The sequence below is a fragment of the Haliotis cracherodii genome, unplaced genomic scaffold, assembly GCF_022045235.1.
Source record: "Haliotis cracherodii isolate W230 unplaced genomic scaffold, xgHalCrac1.p SCAF_7, whole genome shotgun sequence".
NCBI classification, from domain to species: domain Eukaryota; kingdom Metazoa; phylum Mollusca; class Gastropoda; order Lepetellida; family Haliotidae; genus Haliotis; species Haliotis cracherodii.
Window position 1 is genome coordinate 15,927,065 of NW_027266330.1, and position 22,421 is coordinate 15,949,485.

At 39.2% G+C, this 22,421-nt stretch overlaps 2 protein-coding genes across 3 annotated transcripts in view; one reads left to right on the forward strand and one right to left on the reverse strand.

The window, feature by feature from the left end:
- Window positions 1-8,381: 8,381 nt before the first annotated feature.
- LOC139448109 (NF-kappa-B-activating protein-like) lies at window positions 8,382-19,508 on the reverse strand. 2 transcript variants are annotated; one of them, XM_071229624.1, is made up of 10 exons: window positions 19,481-19,508; window positions 16,099-16,614; window positions 15,292-15,381; window positions 13,577-13,654; window positions 12,565-12,641; window positions 11,738-11,813; window positions 11,370-11,500; window positions 11,147-11,222; window positions 10,197-10,346; window positions 8,382-9,469 (listed from the first exon to the last, which is right to left on the reverse strand). In XM_071229624.1, exons 2-10 carry the CDS (start codon window positions 16,599-16,601, stop codon window positions 9,301-9,303), a joined length of 1,350 nt encoding a protein of 449 aa, XP_071085725.1. In that variant the 5' UTR covers window positions 16,602-16,614; window positions 19,481-19,508; the 3' UTR covers window positions 8,382-9,300. The 2 variants fall into 2 exon arrangements, with proteins under 2 accessions (XP_071085725.1, XP_071085724.1); XM_071229623.1 differs by having other exon boundaries at window positions 16,099-16,699; window positions 19,481-19,498.
- A 417-nt stretch (window positions 19,509-19,925) lies between these two features.
- LOC139448697 (X-ray radiation resistance-associated protein 1-like) overlaps window positions 19,926-22,421 on the forward strand; it is a 55,762-nt gene continuing 53,266 nt past the window's right edge. Inside the window, exons 1-2 of the mRNA XM_071230247.1 lie at window positions 19,926-20,019; window positions 21,608-21,810. Coding sequence (XP_071086348.1) covers window positions 19,926-20,019; window positions 21,608-21,810 — 297 coding nt within the window. The remainder of the gene's footprint in view (window positions 20,020-21,607; window positions 21,811-22,421) is intronic.

The window sequence follows — 22,421 nt, forward strand, 5'->3', positions numbered from 1 at the left end:
GAAAACTGCTGTCATCGCCATGCACAGTGTATCGAAATCCCATCTCATGGAGAGCAATACTTAGTGCAGTCCACAAAACATTAATTGTATCTTTAATTTCCTCCCAAATTCTTCTACAAGTCAGGTTTACCTTCTGCTCATAAAGCTTGTACACTATACGCCTGATCACCCTGTATCAAAGCTGTCTAATATCCTTTTACGTCCTGGTTTTGTTTTTGAGACCACCCCTATACTTGTTTTGTTTTATTTATCATACCGTGGACTTGATGGTATGAATTAAAAAACCCATAGCTTGGGCAGTTTGGTAATTCACCCGATCTAAATTAATTAATGGCTTCCCTCTATCTCTCTAAAGTGTAAAGAACATGTATATATGTCATGTACCGTGGCTACGGCTATGCAAGTGTAATGTAACATGCATCATGGGAGCAGTGTTAACAAAACAAATGCAGGGTCATTTTGTCATTTTAGAAGATTCAGATCTAGAATTTTCTCTTATTGATTTTGGTGTGTGGATTAGCTGTTTTATGAAGACTACATTATTACAATTATAAAGGAGTGACGTGCGCATATTTCTATAGTCTGTTTCATTGGACGTAGAATATATGTGAATTTCGTGTTTTCATTCGGATTTGTCTCCTGTCGATAGGACTCCTTGTGACTGAAATACTTCAAACCACAGGTAGGTCGATCGGTAGTTACTTGATATTTAAATAACAACAGTTAATGAAAAATTATATCTTTTTTAACAGGCAAAAAAGCATTTTTCTAGCATTTCCGACTACTTAAATAAAGATTTTGAAAGCGGATCGCCATCGTGTTTACCAAATGTTTTTTAAGAATCCATGACTTTGCCTCATCATTCACTCACTTATCTTGCTGATTGTGATCGTGCAATGAACAATCAGGATTCACATCAGATGCCATGAATTAAATTGCACTGGTGAATGGATCCTTCGGGACTATTAATTTCATAGCTGTGATTTTGGAGAAACAAAAACCTCCCTGTTTTGACTTATAACCTTGTACAGACTTGTGACATGTCTAACCCTTGTGAACTCAAATTTGAGGCTAATTGATAGCAATCTGTTTGCAAATTATGTATTGTCACATGGGGAGAAATATTTTCGAATACTGAGAACACCCTTCCCAGATATACTTCCTATGCATACCATGACGATGTGTAATACTGCATCAGAAGCTGTTTAATTCCTTTTTGTTGTCGGGCTGTCATGATATATGGACACAAAACTATGTGTTTCACAATCATAGGAATTACTGGACTTGGGGGGAAGGGGTCAGAGGTGGCCTAGTCATCACTCCATTTTGCTGTGCAGAGTTGTGTCACTTTAGGTGTGCCAGAACCTATGGTCGTGGTTTCAAATCCTGATTATGTTTGTAGGTTTGTCAGCACCATACCAGTGCTTGTGGATTTCACCAAAGTGGTAACCATCTCAGACTTACATCACTTTGGGATTCCATCCTTCAAGCCGCTGTGCAGAGTTGAGTCCTTTGGGTTCGTCAGAGACCTATGATTGTGTGTTCCAATCCTGGTTCATCCTGGTTATGTTTGTAGGTTTGTCTGCACCATACCCATGCTTGTTGGTTTCACCAAAGTGGTAAACATCTGAGACCTGCATCACTTCGGGCTTTCCTCACACATCAAGCTGACACGCCATGATTTAACTGGAAATCTGTTAAAAGCGGTGTTAAACCCAAATCAGTCAATCACTGACTTCTTCATCAAGCTGATATGCTGTGATATAACTGAAATACTTTTCAAAGCGGTGTTAAACTCACTGACAAACTTGACCCATTGGTCATTTCGGCCAACAAGAGTGATGTGACACAAGGTAGGGGGATACGTCTCAATATATCATTATGGCCCGACATCAGTGTGATGCTGAACATTGATGTGTACTAATCGTCATACTAGTTCATTCCTTCATGCTCTCATGTTCTGTGATTTGTTTGAAACGGGGTGGGCCCAGTCGTCTAAGGCACCACGATTGGCTGTGCAGAGTTGCGTCCCTTGAGCACGCCAGAAACCTATGATTGTGGGTTCAAATCCCGGTTCGCCCTGATTATTTTTCTAGGTTTGTCAGCACCATACCCATGCTCGTGTGTTTACTGAAGTGGTAAACATCTGAAACCTGCATCACTCTGGGCTTTCCTCCCACATTAAGCTGACATGCCGTGATATAACTGGAATACTGTTAAAAGCGGCGTTAAGCCCATCTCACTCACTCACCATTGTTGGAAACGTGTGGAACAATATTTGCAAGTACGGTTAATGATGTATTGAGGGATGCTTAAGGCAACAGAGAGGCTCCGTTAGTCCAAAGACCCTGCCTTTCCAACACTATCATTTGTCTTATCTTGGTGTGATGATGGATGTCATTTTGAAAACAATTTGCAGTAAAACCACACAACGTAGGTGACCCCTACAATCAGTAAGTGTCAGATATTTTATGTCAAAGGCAAAGAATCATGTATTAATTATTTTTATAGTCCGAATCATGTCAAAGGTCAGAGAACCGTGTCAAAGGTCAGAGAACCATGTCAAAGGTCAGAGAACAGTGTCAAAGGTCAGATAATCATTGATGAATGATGTCAAAGGTTGCAAAATCATGCCAGACTTATGCTTCTGCTTGCAACCAGGTTCTGATTCTGCCTTCGAAACATATTTCGACATAATAGCTAACATGGCTAACTGTTTATGTTTATTTCAAACATTAAGAATACTGATATTGAATGAAGGTAAATGAATAGCTTACACAGCCAGACTTGAAAAACATTACGATTTTCTATCGCTTACAACTATCATGCAAGTGATGTTTCTTTGATAATACCAGTCTGTCCAACTAGCAGTTTCTTTTGCAGTCTATGTAATTGGAATTTCAACATTATGGAAAGCATTACCATCAATATTGCTTTTGTCGGGTCCATAAAAACAGGTATTGACCTTATATAAAGTCTATTATTGTTTTATTTTAACAATAAAGAGATAAACGTTCAATCAAAAAACAAAGAATCTGATTGACTTAGGTTCGGGGAATACCACTACCAGGTAATTCCCATTCTATTTTTAGTAACAAGTCTATACGTTACTTATTAGACCTGACGTGGTTCATTATGCATTTCTGTGAATGACTGCTGACTGCGACTCAGCCCGTGGTTGCAATCTTTGCATTACATAATATTGATAATATGTTTTTATGTCGGGGTGTAGGCTGAGTATTGTAGACTGAAATTGGGGGGACTGAAAATGAGGTCGGCCAGTACCTTTAACCAACGTTCTTGAAAGTATTGTGCAGGGATACCAGACTTGAGAGAGTACCAATCTGTCACGGACTATTTTAGACGTCCATTGCCTGTTGAGTAATGGTGGGAGGGCGCATTGGGTTGTATGGGGTACTCAATGTTTGATAAGGATATTCAGTTATGTCAGATATATCATATATATTTAAATAAACATGGCAAGTTATGGGATCAGTTTTGTGAATCATGGAAAAAGAAAGATATTCCCATTAGAAGTGGAGTAGTGATCTTTGGAAATTCTTTTTTATGTATTTTTTCAATGATCAGTTGTCATTTTCGTTAGGAAATGTTTACTTTTGTATGACTTTGGAAAAAGATTAATGTCTCCAAACAGGAACCATTCTTTCAAGTGCTTCAAATGTTGTGCTCAAAGGTTGGTGTTTACAGCACAACCTCTGGTAGAAAAATGAACATGCCAGAATATTGACATGGATAAGTGCTTCATATTTTGCATCTTTTTGAAACTATGCTGAACAAAAAAGTAAGGGATCGTGAATATTTTCGGGGAATATATTGACGAAATTGTGTGCTGTCTTCAGGACAAAAAGAATCCCCCAAATTGTCATGGTCCTTAACTTTTTTTGTTCAGTATATTTCAATTATTTATAGAGTGTTATTTTCATGGATCATTTGTTGTAGTGGTTGTCAGTACTTATTTCCCCTGTGCTGTTGCAGAGAGTGTATTCTGATGGCTGTGTCAGTGTTGATGGTTGTCGTGATGCAAGAGTCGTCTTAGCTTTATTCCCAGCTGCAATAGGTTTTTGAAAATTAACATCGGAAGCTGGTATCATTTGTACAAGTAGGCATTAAGCGGACAAATACAGTCACATATAAGAATGTGAACATTTACCTTTATCTTACCTTACATTAAAATACTAGCTTCAGATTGGTTTAGGAGTGGACAGTTATTTTCCATGTAACCTGTTCACAAGCCTGCTCATATAGCCTGCTGCAAAATCAGTCACAACACGTCTTAAGTAACAAGTTTATCTCGCAGTGAAACTACAAACATATTTCTGACCTGTTTGAATGAATGTTGGCAAGATAAATTTGTTGTCAACTGATCTCTCGGGGCATATGGTGTATGGACCAGGCAGCTTGGGGTACATATGCTCACACAAAGGTTACATCTCACAATAAACCCCTCGAGATCGGCTGACAATAGTAGCCATTCAAACCAGGGTATTGCTTCTGTTCTTACTGCTGTTTTATTTTATCTTGCAGCATATTCTACAGTCCTGTCTGTTCTTGATTTCTTAGCCATTAACTTCCAAGCCAGTCTGGTGTCACTGGGGAGAGCATTTTGAATGCTCGACGTTGGTATATGGACGTTTTGTTTTCTCTCATTGGTAGATGTCCTCAAAGTAGTCCATGCTTAAATGTACCACCAGTGGCGTGAAGTATGTTGATTTCTTTTGGACTTATTTGCATATCTGTTCAAAGTTACTTCTGCGATACTTATCAATAATTGATCGTTATTTAGTTAATGATAATCCATCTCTATGATCTATAACAATACCCAACCTTATTAGACCCTATTTCACTTCACGACAGGGGCGGTCAGGTAGCCTAGTGGTTAAAGTGTTAGCTCGTCACACTGAAGACCCGGGCTCGATTCCCGACATGGGTACAATGTGTGAAGCCCATTTCTAGTGTCACCCTGCTGTCGCCTTTACAGTAAATAAAGAAGTTGTTATCCATAAAATTATCTCTACTTTGAAACATGTCAGTGGTTGAAATTTATGTCAACAAAAATATCAATTAGCTTTCTAAATTCATGCCCATCGACTGTACTCTCAAGACACAGACCAGGGTGCCGCTGTACAAAACCTTTGTCCTGAGACTGTTGTAAGTTAAGGTACGTTAGTGCTAAGACCGCTTTGTACGACACCCAGGTATTTTATATCGAAGGGGCATAACTTATCGGTCGACATCGCGGTAAACATTTTGCTATGTGTTTTCTAATGAATCCTCTTTTTCAGGACAAACCAATTTGAGAGATATTTCCTGTGAACATATTTTTTTATACCATTAATCCGCGATATTAAGTCACTAATTTTATTTTCATTTGGCTATTTTTCATGGCAAATTTTCAAGTCTAGGGTCTGTAAAACAAGTATTGAGAACTCTATGGCGGAGTAGTAGATGCAAGACTGCCATGGGTGAGAAAACTGAAAATCTATGTTATTGTACATACATGATTTGTGTGTAATGATCGTCTTTCAGTGCAAGTATAGGTGTAACAATGTTGAATGGATGTAAACAATGTTGTGTATATTTAAGCCAATAAACTGTCAGGAAAGGCAGCTGTACTTAGAGGTGTACATTTGAGCCTGTGAAGAGGAGGGATCCTCATGCCTGTTGGGTGTTTGTACAGTGTATTGTCTTGTACCGTGATCTACCTGTATTTATGTGCGTACACACCGATTGTGAGGAGATGGCGCGAGGAGCGGCCAGAGGACCGACCTTCACCCTGAGTTGGCACTCGGTATTAATGGGCCCCATGATTTATGGTTTGCTTTTTTACACTGTTAAAGCCGACTGGTGAAAGTAAAAGTCTGATCAACATCCATACAGAGTCTGTGTTTTTTGTTCAACCTGTCAGGGATTTCTTTAATAGATTATAAAAGCATTAAATTTACATCTACGTTTATTTTGGACTTCCTCCCTGGTGGAGAGCATCTGCCCGAGGAGTGGAAGGTCGTGGGTTTGATCCCCGGCCACATCATACCACACGACGTTTAAAGTGGTTCTTGTCACCCTGCCTTGCACTCGGCATTAGCTAACTAAGGACTGCTCGGCTTGGAGTCAGTGTAACCGAACGGGTATTCATGTCAATCTGTGACGTGGTATCTCATTGCGCTAGTACATGTACTATAAATCTGCATTTGTCATGACTAGTACAAGCAGACACACATCCACATGCATGCACGTCGCTATGTAAGTGCAATATTCTTGAACACGACCTCCACCTGGTATGTTTCCAGGGAGAAATAAGGTCACCTGGAAATCCAAGTAGGCTGCCAAATTTCAAGTTGAAAATCAGTGGCATCTTGGCATATGGGACATAAAAGTTCTGGTTAAATTGTTTTCATCCTGGTTTGCAAGCCCTTTTCCTTTTTACCGCAAGTTGAGAGAGTGAGTTGGGTTTAACGCCGCTTTTAACATTATTCCAGTTAAACCCGGCGTGCCAGCTTAATGTGGGAGCCGTGTCATACCAAAAGAAATTAAAAGATGGTACTTGTTGTTACCGTCTGGAGCTCGGCATTAAGGGGCTAAAACTAGGACTTGTCGGCTCAGAGTCAGTATACTGTGTCTGAGTGGGGTATTCATGTTAAACTGCAGCATGGTATCTCAGTGTGCTAGCACTATAAATCGGCATCAGTCCAGACTAGTACAAGCAGACACACACACACAGACAGACACACGTGTGCATGCACGTCGCTATATGAGTGCAATAATCTTGGACACGACGTTAAACCCCATTTCACCTCATCCCATATGGGTACAATATACATAGCCAAAATACTGGGTTGGCATGGAAGAGGAATAATTATTTTGTCAGTTTATATATACGCATTCTAACAATCATGGATAATCATTCTAAGAGTGATGATAATCCTGAAGTGAACCCTGCGAGGATGGTTTGGGAGAATCTGGCATCTCTTATTCATGAACACAAATAGAGCTGGTGAGAGGTTTTACGCAACTTTTAGCAATATTCCAGTATTATCACGGCGAGGCTTCACACATTGTGCCCATGTTGGGAATCGAACCCCTTTTTGGTGTGACGAACGAATGCTTTAACCGCTAGGCTACCCGATCGCCCCAAACACAAATAAAAAGCAGAGAGAGTGATGCAGTCTTTATTTTTGTCATTTTAATGATCATGATCTCATATTTACATTGCAAAAAGAAACATATACATAAAAATAATTCATAACCATATGTACAAATGGACAAGAAAATTCAATCTAGAAATGTAGTCAGATTCTAATCATACGATCATCCGTAGAGGTCTTAGTATACTAGTACTGCTGGGCTCACACACTGCTGATAAATGTGCAAGGAATTATACATATAACTTCGTACAATTTGTGTTAAGTAAGCAGTTTGCATAATACTGATTATCTCGTCCAATCCTAATTTTAAAACAGTTTAAACCAAAGATTATCTTCGACATGAAGATTTGTGATGCCCTAACTACCTTTTCATGATTTCTCTCTGCCAGTTTTAATCAAAAAGAGGTATGGACTGAGGTTGTTCACCTGTACTTGTAAAAACAAAACATCGGAAATACCTCACTCATCTAGTATATCATATCTCCATTTGATTCTGACAAATAACCTTGACCCATTCTCTGTGTACCATTGTTTTAAGCCAGATTTGAATGGCACAATGTATAATGAACCAATTAAATAACTCCTGGGCAAGAGAAAACTTGTGCTAAGTTTGTGATTGGTCACGTCACTTCTGAAATGACTCCCAGGAGGCAAACAAATCCAGGGTATTTACAGAACAGAATGGAGACACTGGATAATCAAGCAAGGAAATACCTTAATACCTAGCCTTTCTCTGCAAGTATTGATGGTACACAATGAACACCTTTACCTATATTTATGTATGTATCTGTGTTATTTTCTGCTATACCAACAACATTAATATCTTAATGATTCAATGACCTCTTCAAAATTTGCTACTTTCACAATTCACAAGGGTTTCACTGTATGTGATTTTCGCCCTCTCAGATTACCTTCGTTACAATTGTTCACCTCTCTCAGTATACATGAAGAGCGTTTTTCATGAACGTGCAAGGTGTTCACCCTCTCAGATTACGTTCTTTACAAGGTGTTCACCCTCTCAGATTACGTTCTTTTCAAGGTGTTCGCCCTCTCAGATTACGTTCTTTACAAGGTGTTCGCCCTCTCAGATTACGTTCTTTACAAGGTGTTCACCTCTCAGATTATGTTCATTACAAAGTGTTCACCCTCTCAGATTACGTTCTTTACAAGGTGTTCACCCTCTCAGATTACGTTTCTATACAAGGTGTTCACCCTCTCAGACTATGTTCTTTACAAGGTGTTCACCCTCTCAGATTACATTCTTTACAAGGTGTTCGCCCTCTCAGATTACGTTCTTTACAAGGTGTTCACCCTCTCAGATTAAGTTCTTTACAAGGTGTTCACCCTCTCAGATTATGTTCTTTACAAGGTGTTCACCCTCTCAGATTACGTTCTTTACAAGGTGTTCACCCTCTCAGATTACGTTCTTTACAAGGTGTTCACCCTCTCAGATTACGTTCTTTACAAGGTGTTCGCCCTCTCAGATTACGTTCTATACAAGGTGTTCACCCTCTCAGACTATGTTCTTTACAAGGTGTTCACCCTCTCAGATTACATTCTTTACAAGGTGTTCGCCCTCTCAGATTACGTTCTTTACAAGGTGTTCACCCTCTCAGATTACGTTCTTTACAAGGTGTTCACCCTCTCAGATTACGTTCTTTACAAGGTGTTCACCCTCTCAGATTACGTTCTTTACAAGGTGTTCACCCTCTCAGATTACGTTCTTTACAAGGTGTTCACCCTCTCAGATTATGTTCTTTACAAGGTGTTCACCCTCTCAGATTATGTTCTTTACAATTGTTCACCTATGTCAGAACACATGAAGAACGGTCTTCACAAGCATGTGCAATGTCCCTTTCCACAAAGCTATCTTAGCGCTAAGATATGATAATAACTCCTATACTTTACCATAAATTGGTCGTAGCGCTAAGATTGCTTTATAAACCGGGGCCTGGGTGCCGTTATACAAAACAACCATAGCGCTACGACTATCGTAAGACTATGTTAAGTTAAGGGAGCTGCAATCACTACAATCACCTTATCGCTAAGATTGCTTTGTACAACAGCACCCTGAACATTAGGGTTTAATGAACGAAATGAATGAATGAACGCCTCATCACTAAAGCAGGATTGGCCACTATTGTTTCTCTGCAATCTTCTTGTGAACCATCTCTCGGAACTGAGACAGAATCTTCACTTCTCGTTTAGCACGCTCTTCATGGTTGAAATTGGCTAAAGCTCGCTTCTCATCAGCACTATAGATCTGGTTTTCTTTACGCAATCGGACAGCCTCCATTCTCCGATGTCTGAAAGTAAATTACATAACAATATTATGTTGGATCTCCAGTTATACTGATTTAGCAACAAGTCCTTCAAATCAGCTTTTGATCACTCTTTTTCAGTTTGGAGGCTTCGCTGACATCAATATTCAAAACCAATCTGATTTCTTCAAATTACAACCTCCCTTTCTAGTTAGTTCATTTGTTGTTTAACGCCGCACTCGGCAATATTACAGCTATATGATGGCGTTCTGTAAATAATCGAGTCTGGACCAAACAATCCAGAGATTTATATCATGAGCATCGATCCACGCAATTGGGATTGATGACATGCATCAACCAAGTCAGCAAGTCTGATCACCCGATCCCGTTAGTCGCCTCTTACGACAAGCATCGTCGCCTTTCATGGCAAGCATGGGTTGCAGAAGATCTATTCTACCCCGGATCTTCACGGGCCCCTCCCTTTCTAAACATCACTACTATTCACACTGATTACAACATCTGCAAACAACTTCCTTTTAATTGGTCGTTTGATATTTTTGGCTTTATCACAGCAGTCAATAATAATCAAGTCAGCCAGACATATCAGTACAAAGAGGTCCATATAACGAACAACACAATCGACCGACTGAGCACGAATCAACTTAATCTTTTGCGACGGGCAATAGAAGAGGGGATCTAATGTAACCAACATCCCCAAGGATAATTAAACTTCACCAAAACAAGGATAACACATAATACACATGAGCCTCACCTGCTGCCACTCATGACGTAGCCGGACTTCTCATAGCCTTCGATCTCGTTGCTGGTCAATCCGATCTCACCTCTCCTGGGAATACGCTTCCCCTCGGCAATGTAGGCAGCCATGGCGGCACCCTCTCCTGGCAGCAGAGCTCGGCCATAGCTGGAGTGAGAGCGTTATAATGCTGTATGGGTTTGTAAGCAATTATCACGCTCTGCTGTATTCCAAAGCCAAAACATCAAAATCCCGTGGTCAATTTTTGTAAAGTCTACAACCAAATTTTGAGAAGGAAGAGAATTTATGGATGTCACCTTTTTTATTATGAGGAAAATGTTTCGGTGTACATGCTTACTCCTTCATCAGATTTTAATAACTCACAACAATTCTGCAAATTTTTAAGCTTAGTTCTTGTGAATTTTGTAGTTTTGCAACTGTTTGACTTTGGCAGGTATTATTATGAGAAACTTATCCATGGCTAGAATAGCTTATTGAAGATATGGAAACTGCCACTCTTGGAGATCTCAGGAGCTGTGCAAGGATATCTCCCATGTTGCCTGCACTTGTAAGCTGCCTTAGCTACTCCCTGGTCTCCTATCTATGTATTATTCATAGAGGCGATACACACGCTGTGTTTTCAATGTAGGCCACCTACAGATTTAACCACACTTATTTTAATGTGATACGCACAGCAATTAAATCAGCTGTTTCAATAAGAGGTGGTTGTTGTGATCTTGAAACCTCTAACTGACCAATCTAAAAAGAGTTTTTTCTAACTTCATTCTAGGATTAGAAAACAAATATATGGTTTTATGAATGTAGATCTAGGTTACATGTAAATTTAATCTGAATTTTGACCAAACATGATGTAAAATCAGCTGTTTCATTCAAAGGTGGTTATTGTGATTTGAAACCTCTGAAATGATAATTCTCCAAAATCAGGGTAAATACAGATATCAACTCACTTCAGTTTCTCACCAGCACCAGCACCAGCAACAAATGGCTGGGGACCCAACGTGTCTTCGTCTTCTTCATCTGACACTGGAACACAAAGAAACACGTAGTCTAAAGCATGTTCGGACAAAATGGTAAATCACAATCACATCTTGGTCAGGTAGTGGTGATGAGTAAGCGAGTTGGGTTTAATGTCGCTATGTTTTTTTTCAAAACAGCAGTAATGGGACGTACATTTCCTCTCTGTCCAGATTGCCTCAACATCTTCCTCTTCTTCTCCGCTCTCCTCAGTCTCTTCACTCTCACTCTTAACTTTCGCCTTCTTCTTCGCGGACTTCTTCGATTTACTTTTTTTCACTTTCTTACTGAAAGTAGAAGAGTGTGTTGTGGGTGACTGGGAAATATTTTGTGTATACTGAATCAGAAATTCAAATAAAATAATTTTGACAAATAACATTTAACTTTTCAAGGCAGATTAAGATTTAATTTGAGGACCTTTCTAAAGGAGATAAAAATTAAATTTCAGAAAAGCTTCTGGTCTGCCTGACAAATTTCAGATGTTTCAGTTACAGGCAATTGCCATGGTAACCATTGACTCTCACCTTTTCTTGCTGTGTTTCTTGTGCTTTTTACTCTTACTGGACTTCTTCTTTTTCTTCTTCTTCTTCTTTCTATCTTCTGAAATCCAAAAATTCAAAGAGTTTGCTTTTAGGATGCTTTTAGCAATAAACCAGATATCTAATATGTGTGCTGGGAAAACCAAGAACAAATTCACACACTGTACACTTGTTGGAAAAATCAGAACAAAATACAAGAGAGGTATGAGCACATCAGGTAGCAACCTCTATTCTGGATGAGCTCATATCCATCATCTAGTAAGCTACTTTCAGAGTGAGCTACAAGTCCATCAGCCCACTTTCTGAGCTACAAGTCCATCAGCTAGCAACCCACCTTCTGAGTGAGCTACAAGTCCATCAGCTAGCAACCCACCTTCTGAGTGAGCTACAAGTCCATCAGCTAGCAACCCACCTTCTGAGTGAGCTACAAGTCCATCAGCTAGCAACCCACCTTCTGAGTGAGCTACAAGTCCATCAGCTAGCAACCCACCTTCTGAGTGAGCTACAAGTCCATCAGCTAGCAACCCACCTCCTGAGGTAGCTACAAGTCCATCAGCTAGCAACCCACCTTCTGAGTGAGCTACACCTTCTGAGTGAGCTACAAGTCCATCAGCTAGCAACCCACCTTCTGAGTGAGCTACAAGTCCATCACCTAGCAACCCACCTCCTGAGTGAGCTACAAGTCCATCAACTAGCAACCCACCTTCTGAGTGAGCTACAAGTCCATCAGCCCACCTCTGAGTGAGCTACAAGTCCATCAGCTACAAACCCACCTTCTGAGTGAGCTACAAGTCCATCAGCTAGCAACCCACCTTCTGAGCTGCTGTCAGAATCTGAGTCCGAGTCCGAGGATGCTTTGTTCCTCCGTCCTACTTCATCACTGTCAGAACTGAAAGTACAAATATTACAGAGTGAAACTGTGAAGGCAGGAATAACATTTAAAAGTGATCACCAATAAAACTGCCATGTGAGGGAATTCTAAATAGCAATTGTGATCCCTTCAGACTTAACATATGACTATTTATTAACAGAATAACTATCTTTCATAGGACACCACAATAGAACTCCTATTCTCAGTCACATGTTCTCATGTCACCTTCAGCAAAGAGTGAGTGAGTGAGTGAGTGAGTGAGTGAGTGAGGTTTTACGCCGCTTTTAGCAATATTTTAGCAATATCAAGGCGGGGGTCACCAGAAATGGGCTTCACACATTGTCGGGAATTGAACCTGGGTCTTCGGCGTGACGAGCGAACGATTTAACCACATTTTACCTGACCGCCCTTCTTCAACAAAGAAAACTAAATAGATCCTACTGTAGTAACGCCTGCTTTTTGCTATTAGTTTCCAAATCTATGGCCCAAAATTCAATGTCAATCGCTGTGGATATCTTTTGGAACAATTTGAACATCCAAATTAACATAACTTGAAGGACACTGAGTTGAATGTTTAAATCAGGATTCTTGTGTTTTTATGTTTGTTTGCTGTTTAACCCTTCACGTAGGAATATTCCAGATATATGACTGAACTCTGCAAATAATCAAGTCTGGACCAGACAATCCAGTGATTGAAATCATGAGCATCGATCTTCACAATTGGAATATGATGACATGCATCAACCAAGTCAGCAAGCCTGACCACCTGTTAGTCATACGATATTTTCACAAGCATGGGTTGCTGAAGGCCAATTCTAACCCAGATCTTTACGGGGCCCAGATACTTAGAACATCAATCATTTTTACTGCACGTATGTTGGTCCGTTCTGTGAACCATCTTTCAGAAGATGCTTTATCGGAAAACTGACAGGATATCATTGTGAGAGACTTACTTTTCAATGTGTAGGGGGGAACTGTTCCATATTTCTGGAACACCAGCTTCTCCCAGACGTTCCCGCTCCTGTCTTCGTCTTAAGTGCAAAAGTGGGCACACAATGAAGTACAAAGGTCAAGATACAATGATTTTTTGTTTGTTTTTTAACACCACACTCAGCAATACTCCAGCTATATGACCGCGGTCATAAGATAATCGAGTCTGGACCAGACAATCCAGTGATTGACATCATGAGCATCCATCCACACAATTGGGATCGATGACATGCATCAACCAAGTCAGCGAGCTTGACCACCCTATCCCATTAATTGCTTCTTACAACAAGCATAGTCGCCTTTTACGGCAAGAATGGGTTGCTGAAGACCTATTCTACCTCAGAATCTTCACGGGGGACAAGAATGGGTTGCTGAAGACCTGTTCTACCCCATACAATGAAGTACAACAGTCAGTAAAGAGTGAACTTTTTGTTAATTTCCTTCCCTCTTTTATATTGTGGAAATGAACTAAGAAATCACAGAGGAAGTGGAACTTGTTTCTGATAATCCAAAGATTACTTGACCTTATAAAATAAGACTTCAAATTTCTGCAATAAAAGACTTGAAAGATTGTCCCAAGTGTCTAGCATGGCAGTTTGACAGGGCCTAATTTTTACATCATTTGCCAACAAACTTACATGCCCTACTCTTCAATAATAATTGATAGTCTTATCAGTCTGATCTTAATCCCACTAGACTCATTATCAGCGTTACTAAAGCGTGATTGTTTGTTGTTTAACGCCACACTAAGCGACACTCATGAGCATCATCTGTAAAATGATAATATGGATAATAATTTCTGTTCTAAAACAACTTCAGTCCCACATACAAACAAGAAAACAGTGTTATCACTATCCCTAGGCATATTAGAAGTTTGTTTGTTCATATGGTAGTGAATATAAACTATAAAAAAGAACCCTGTAAAGCCTTAAGAAGAGATAGTCACTTGGGCTGCTTTTTGTCATCAGAAATAATGATTAAATGTGAAATTATTGCACACAAAAGACCCATTCTCTGGAAAAAATAACTCTTCATAAGTATCTCTTAGATAAGCTAACTTCAGTAATTTCTGAGAAATCTTGCCCCCATTGCACAAATAACATGGATCGAAAGCCGTAATTCTGTAAACAATTCATTGACGGCACCAATTTTACAACCCAGTCTTGACAAGAATCTCTTAGATAAGCATACAGACTTTCACTCAAGTAACTTCAGTAGTTTCTGAGAAAACTTCTCCCCATTGCACACACTATGCAAAAATTAAAAAACATGGATCAAGGGCGGTATCTCTGTAAACAAATAACTTACGGAACCATTTTCAAATTTAGTCTTAACAAGTATCTCTTAGATAAGCATGCAAAGTTTCATTTATGTAACTTCAGTAGTTTCTGAGAAAAACTTGTCCCCATTTCACGTAGTATGCACTAACTTGAAAGTCAAAGAGCAAGGGCCATAACTCTGTAAAAATGGATTTTATGACATCAATTTTCAAAATTCATTTGAAATCATGACCAGTAACACCAGTATGCAAAATTCTAATACTCTGACTTAATTACCGGTAGTTTTTGAGAAAATTTGTCCCCTTTTAGAACCTGATGGGATGGACGGAAGGACGGATGGAAGAACAGATGTTCCAGTCTCTTTGTGGTGGGGGACACTAATGATAAAGTGGCTGTACCTCTCCATGAAGTCTGACGGCCCTGTATGCATGCTATGTTGGTCTCGACTCTGGTGATGGTAACCTCCAAAACCATTCTGCCTCATTTCCCTAAAAAAACAAAGGTTTCATAGATATATACACCAACACTGCTGATAGGCATCCTCATCCATCTCTCGCCCAAACATCACTTAATATTCACAGTCAAAACATAGGCTACACAATGTTTTCTGCCATAGCTTGTCTTCGCCGGGAGCATCATAAATCTCATTTCAGGCAAAACGACACTGCAAGCAGTTCTTAGAAAGATAAACCATACACAGGATTGCAGGGGTTTATTCTAGACCTGCTCAGAGGCCGATACTCAGCCCCAAGTCTGCAGCAAATGACAGCAAAAATTCACAACTTGAATGAAAAATTTCCAATTCCTCAGAATGTACAAATATTTGAACATTAAAAAAAATAATCCAATTTTAAACGATAGGAAGATTTTCCCCAGTTTGCCTGCCACTCTGTAATCGTAGATAAATCCCAGGGGTGTGTTTTGTCTGATGTTTTACTCTGCAGGCAGCACTATTCCTGCTATACCCCAATGGCCAGTACACAACTGAGCATAGACCAGGTACACAAGTAGCTGATAGAATGATCAACATCCTAGGTCACCCAGCCAAGTCCCAGAGTCCGAACATCCGATCCCCACCTTAATGGCTCATGCCATGGATTTGAGTCCTGCAACACCTGAGAGTTAAATATATATATATATATATATATATATATATATACTAGAGTTAAACATATATATATATACTTCCAAACATTACAATATACCTGTCTTGTCCTCTTGATGACGGGTAATTCCTCTCAGGTGACCTTGACCTCTCCCTCCGAGAAACAGGTGACCTAGATCTTGATTTCCGCAAACCAGGAGACCAATGTGCATCATTTTTGTTTGATCTTGATATTCTGTAATCATTATATTGTGGTGAACCACGAGGCTCCCTCTTATAATGAGGTGATTTAGACCTTGACCTCTTTCTTCGTGAGTAAGGTGACCTTGACCTGCTCCTCTTTGAATATGGTGACCTTGACCTAATCCTCTTAGAAAATGGCGACCTTGACCTACTTCTCTTTGAAAAAGGTGACCGTGATCTGTCCCTATGCATATGGTCACCATTCTTTTTCCTGTGTCTTTTTACGTCATCTTTCCGTCTGCCTCGTGAGTCTTCTCTGTCACTGGAGGAGTGATGTCTGTAGCGTGGGGACACATCACGACGTCTGTGCTTTTCCGGAGTGGGACTCCTAGATGATGATGAACTTGATCGAACCATCATCCCTCAGTGCAGACTGTGAATGAAATACTTGAAATAATTCCTCAAATCATAACTGTTCAAATGAGGATCAGCAAGTCCTTGTGGTAGTTAAATGGCAGCTGAAATCAGAGGGGTGAAAACAAGGAGTAAATTCATGTGACAGTCCAATCTTTGATTCTTGTTTAACGCCGCACTCAGCAATATTACAGCTATATGACAGCAGTCTGTAAATAATCGAGTCTGGACCTGACATTCCAGTGATTGACAACATGAGCATCGATCCATGACATGCATCAACCAAGTCAGGAAGCCTGACCACCTGATCCTGTTAATCGCCTCTTACGACAAGCATAGTCGCCTTTTATGGCAAGCATGGGTTGCTGAAGACCTATTCTACCCCGGATCTTCACGGGTTCAGTACAATGTAATATCGCTGTACATGTAACTAGTTCCCTGCACAGAGATCAGTTGATAAAATGACTTAAGAGGTTTTTAAGATAACAACCAATCAGAGACCTTGTATCATTGAGTAATGGATATATTAACACAGTGGGAATCGAAAGCATAATTTTCCTTGGTTGGATTGGTCTTGCTGTAGAATGATTCACCATTTCATGTTACTGATGCATTACAATATGCTCTCTGTGATATTTTATGTATGTAAATAACTTGTGAAGAAAATGATAAAAACGAAACTTGGGGGTGGACAAGTGTAAAAGAGTATTTTAGGCTTAAAACTGAACCTATCACACCAAAATCCTATTGGTTAGCATTTCTGCATATATTCATCCATTGTATAATTGTAGCTGGGTTCAATAATCGACCGATCCAGGCTGTCAATCAAAACTGGCGCATGCCTCAGTTTGGGCCAATCAGATGGCCAGGCGTGTTTTGTGGACTTGTCAGACTTACTTTCGGGGGCAAACAATGCATGTGAAGCGATGTACGGTTTGTGCTTTTGTCACTCATGACATCCATTTTGTACCCCTCTTATTAGAGCATGATAATAATGATAATCTCATTTTTGACAAAACGACACTGCAAGCAGTTCTTAGTAAGATCTACCATAGACCTGACTGCTGGGCTTGATCTAGATGTGCTCAGAGGCTGATATTCAGCCCCAAGTTTGATCCAACTGTCAGCAAATTTGAATGAAAAAGTTCAAATTCCTCAGTGTACAAAAATTTGAACACCACCATCTTCCACAAGACATACATTGGCTCAAAAGTAAGAAATTGCACAAATATTTTCGCACTTTTGCACTTATGCATATTTAATACAAGTAAATGACAAGTAGCAAGTTATGATTTTACATATGTTATGCTTGTAACATTAAATTATTTTTGAATTACGTTTTTTTTCCAATATCGGACATTGACTTAGTAGGTGATATTTCTGAAATGTGACACGTAAGACGGACGGCCATGACACAGTGTAAACAAATATAACAGTAATCTGATTTCAGTTGTTGCAGATCAAATTCATACCATTATTTACATCCAAGTAGAATATGGTAGAAATTGTTGTCCGCTTTCCTAGATATTAAATTTTGTCAGAGATTTTTAGATATATTTTTAATGTCAAAATCACAAACATTTGCAATAGTCCTATATCTAAATTATTGCAAATTACTCGAGTATTAATATTTTTCCCCCCATAGAAATATAATCATTGCCTGCAATAGTTTTCATTCACGCAAAATCTTTCAATATAATTCATATAAGTTCTCATTAAACCATGTTTTGAATATCTTAGCATTTCCATGAATGACAGGACCCAGTAAATGAATTACCTGATCCTAATTCTGTGAATGGAAGCATCCCCTTCAAGATTAGAAAGAGTGAGGTTTTACGCCGCTTTTAGCAATATTCTAGCAATACCACGGCAGGGGACACCACAAATGGGCTTCACACAGTGTACCCATGTCAGGAATCGAACCTGGGTCTTCGGCGTGATGAGCGAACGCTTAAACCACAAGGCTACCCGACCGCCCAAGGTCAGAAAGAAGAGAACAAGGATGTGAGAAGAACAGTTCATTGCTGGTATATTTTGACAGATTCAAATAAAAGTTTATTTCCTAGTTATTATTTGTTTAAAATTCTTACAACATAAATTATTCACTGGTCATGGAGGCTGATATAATTTTTAGAGAAATAACACAACTGTTACCAAAAAATCATAAGTCATTTTAATTAATCTATTTGAAATTATGGTTTCTTTCTTTCTTTAGATATGGACAGGGTACAAAACGACATGGTTATCGAAGTCTGGGCACAATTTAATACATCGATTTGTACCCAGGGTACATTTCAATGGTACCCAGATCGAGAGCGACCCTATCAGCTAATGTTAGGGTTATCTATACCTACATCACTTCTTTTCGCAGAATGAAAAAGATAAATCCTGACAAATTCGTTTTTGTTTGGGTGCATTTGTTTTATTAGTGTGTTAATGACCCTGCCCCTGTTAGTAATATGCAAATACTATTCAAATACGTCACTCCGTGTAATTGCTTCCATAGACCCGTGGTTAAATGTTGACGGATTATTAAATCACTTGCCCAGCTTAGCTTCACTTCCCGCTGAAACGCGACTTTTGATCCTCCACAATACCCGCAAACTAATTAAAGCCCGAAAACACCGCCCGTAAAGGGATTGACTCTTCCATAATAAACTTACGTTCTTCAGTCGTTCTGTTTTTAAATGACCACATGATCGAAAATTGGACGACAGAACTTACTGTGTGTATAAGACAATGCATCGTTCTGCCATCCTTATCAAAAGGCACAGTGACAATCAAGTAAGTTCGGGGTATGAAAAGCACATGGGTAATTCTTATCAAGATAGTGTTAACATCTTTAATAATAGTCTCATTATGCTCCTAAAAACGTAAACAAGTACCTGGTGATTCAATATGGCTGATCTCGCGATCTCGATCTACTTACGAGATGTTTTTGTTAAAAATCTATATATTTTTATTTTTGTGAAGCATAGTCTGATATCATTATGTCAGTTTTATCCGACCGAAGTGAATATTCCCCAAAGAATAATCTAATAGAATCATTAAACTGGGAAAACGTCTAATGATCACGCATTCTGGCAGCAGTACCAGTTGGAATAAGTGTAAAACATGTTCAGGATTTCTTAAAGGAAAATGTACTAAAATATTTCCTTGTTAATGTATTATAAAATTGAATATACGCATCGACTAAAATTTTATTTAACTCTATCTCCATATTTTATAGCGTGTAACTAATAGCTGAAAGCATTTTGTTCATTTTATTTTCCGAATAGGATTCATGACAACTTTTAGATGTAACCGCTGTTGCCTTAGCGATGTTTCAAAATGGCGACGGAAGGGTTACGATTTGCTGATGGATCTGGAGTTTTTGCTTCAAATTGTTTCCCGGTCCGGAGTATAATTGGCCATGGATACGACGGTACTCAGTTAATTAATAAAATGAAAATGGTTGTTGTGTATTTGATTTTGGGTTGATGTCACATATTTTAAAATTGAAATGTAGCCAAATTGGAAAGCAGCAAAGTGCGCGTGGAGTGAATACGACTCTCAGACGATCTTCTAACCCTTTCTACTTACTGTCATTTTACATGATTATTCTATTGGAAGTTTATTAGGTTAAGGAATGTATTTGTATAGTTAACATAATTTGGTCTGGGTCCCATGCAAGCTCAAAGTAGTCGACCCGCATGTAAACTCGGCTCTCATCATCAATGCTCTGTGCACAACTCGGCTGTTTATCAAACTGCACAGAGCCGGTAGCTCTGAAACAATTTACAAAGAGATCATTGTCTCCACTCGGATCATCACGATGAACATGTAGCGGCCATAAAATTTTAGAGTCCTATAATGGGATTCGAACCACGGGCCTTCTGATCAGAGGTTGGACGCCTTGTCCACATGACTAAAGAGGTTAACCCCGTCAGCAAGTGACAAGGTAAGGGTGTCATATATGGGATCACTCCACGCCCTGTTACATACTCCCTAATCAACAGAAGGCATGTCCCGGGCCGCATAGTAGGGTACTGAGACTTATTTTGCTCAAATTTAATATGAACGTGCTCAGCCCCATGTTGGGCGCCAATGTAGCGGTCATAAAATGTCCGAGACCCAGGATAGGATTCGAACCACAGACCTTATGATCAGAGGTGGGACACATGACCAAAGAGGTTTACCCCGTCAGCAAGTTGACAAGATAAGGATGTCTTCTGTGGGATGACTCCACACCCTGCTACAAACAGATAAATTTCTTTTTCAGACCCCCAGGTACCATAATAAACCATTTACCATCATAATAATCAAATCATTAGACTACTTAATCTAAACATTTTCTTTTTCACAACAATTTTATGCCATTGCAAATGTAATCATTCTCATGGCAAGTTGTGGAAAACATGCAAAATACATCAATCTCTTCCATTAGAGACAAGACAGTTTGTAACAACCATGTCTATGATGTCCTCAGTCAATTGGAAGGCCTAGTCTGGTTTTGCTATGCGTACATATGCACATAGTATGGTTTTTCTGCAGCATTGAGGCAATAGATCTGAATTATTTTGAAACTGCCTTTGGGCCATGACATGTGGTTTAATCCCACTGCAGCGATACATGTTTATTATGCAATAGGCAGTGGTAGAGCTTTTGTGCATTATTCACTGCAGTACAATTCATATTTTTGATATGTGTATTTTGATAATTGTTGTCAATAAACAATACATCACGTGACGTCATCCATTGTATCTTGACATCATAGCATTAGTGTCATGTATGTGTCACTCTTGTTTGAGTACATGTCAATGGGACTGCAATTGAAAACTACAGAAATCCTTTTCTGTATTTACAATATCAATGAACATATGTGTTTCAGCTTTGCACTGTTAATGAGCTTTTGATGGACCGAAGTGTTTTACATTTGAAACTCCGGCTGTTACCATCAGTTCCAAATGACATATGTCTGGGCATTGAACGACAACAACCTGAAAACCTATAAATGATGGTTATGTTTTCAGGTGGTGGAGCATGGCTCATAGCTCATAGAGCGGAGCAGAGGAGAAGATTTAAAGCTGTTCTGTGCACTAAACCAAGGACTTACTCAAGGATCAGAGAAGAAAGGAAAAAGACTGAGCGTCTTGGTACAACCCTTGATGGCCAGAAATTTGATGAAGATGAGGAGGAAGAAGAAGAGGCCCCTACCTTGGATGGATTCTTCCTTGTAAGGATAACTGTCTTTCTGTATCTTTGACGTCAGTTGATGTCATTCTGATTTCTATGTAATTCAAACTAGACTGCCTTATATCATGTATATAAACCATTTAGTACAGCGTTGTGATGTTTAACTGTTACAGATGAAGCCGTTTTGGGATGTTTACCTGTTACAGACAACAATGTTGGGATGTTTAACTGTTACAGACAACAATGTGATGTTTAAGTGTTACAGATAACAATATTATGTTTAACTGTTAAAGAGAACAATGTGATGTTTAACTTTTACAGATAACAATGAGATTAACTGTTACAGATAACAATATTATGTTTGAATGTTACAGAAAACAATGTTATGTATAACTGTTACAGAAAATTATGTTATGTTTAAGTGTTTTAGATGAAGCAATGTTGGGATGTTTAAGTGTTTTAGATGAAGCAATGTTGGGATGTTTAACTGTTTTAGATGAAGCAGTGTTGGGTTGTTTAACTGTTTTAGATGAAGCAGTGTTGGGATGTTTAACTGTTTTAGATGAAGCGGTGTTGGGATGATTAACTGTTACAGATGAAGCAATGTTGGGATGTTTAACTGTTTTAGATGAAGCAATGTTGGGATGTTAA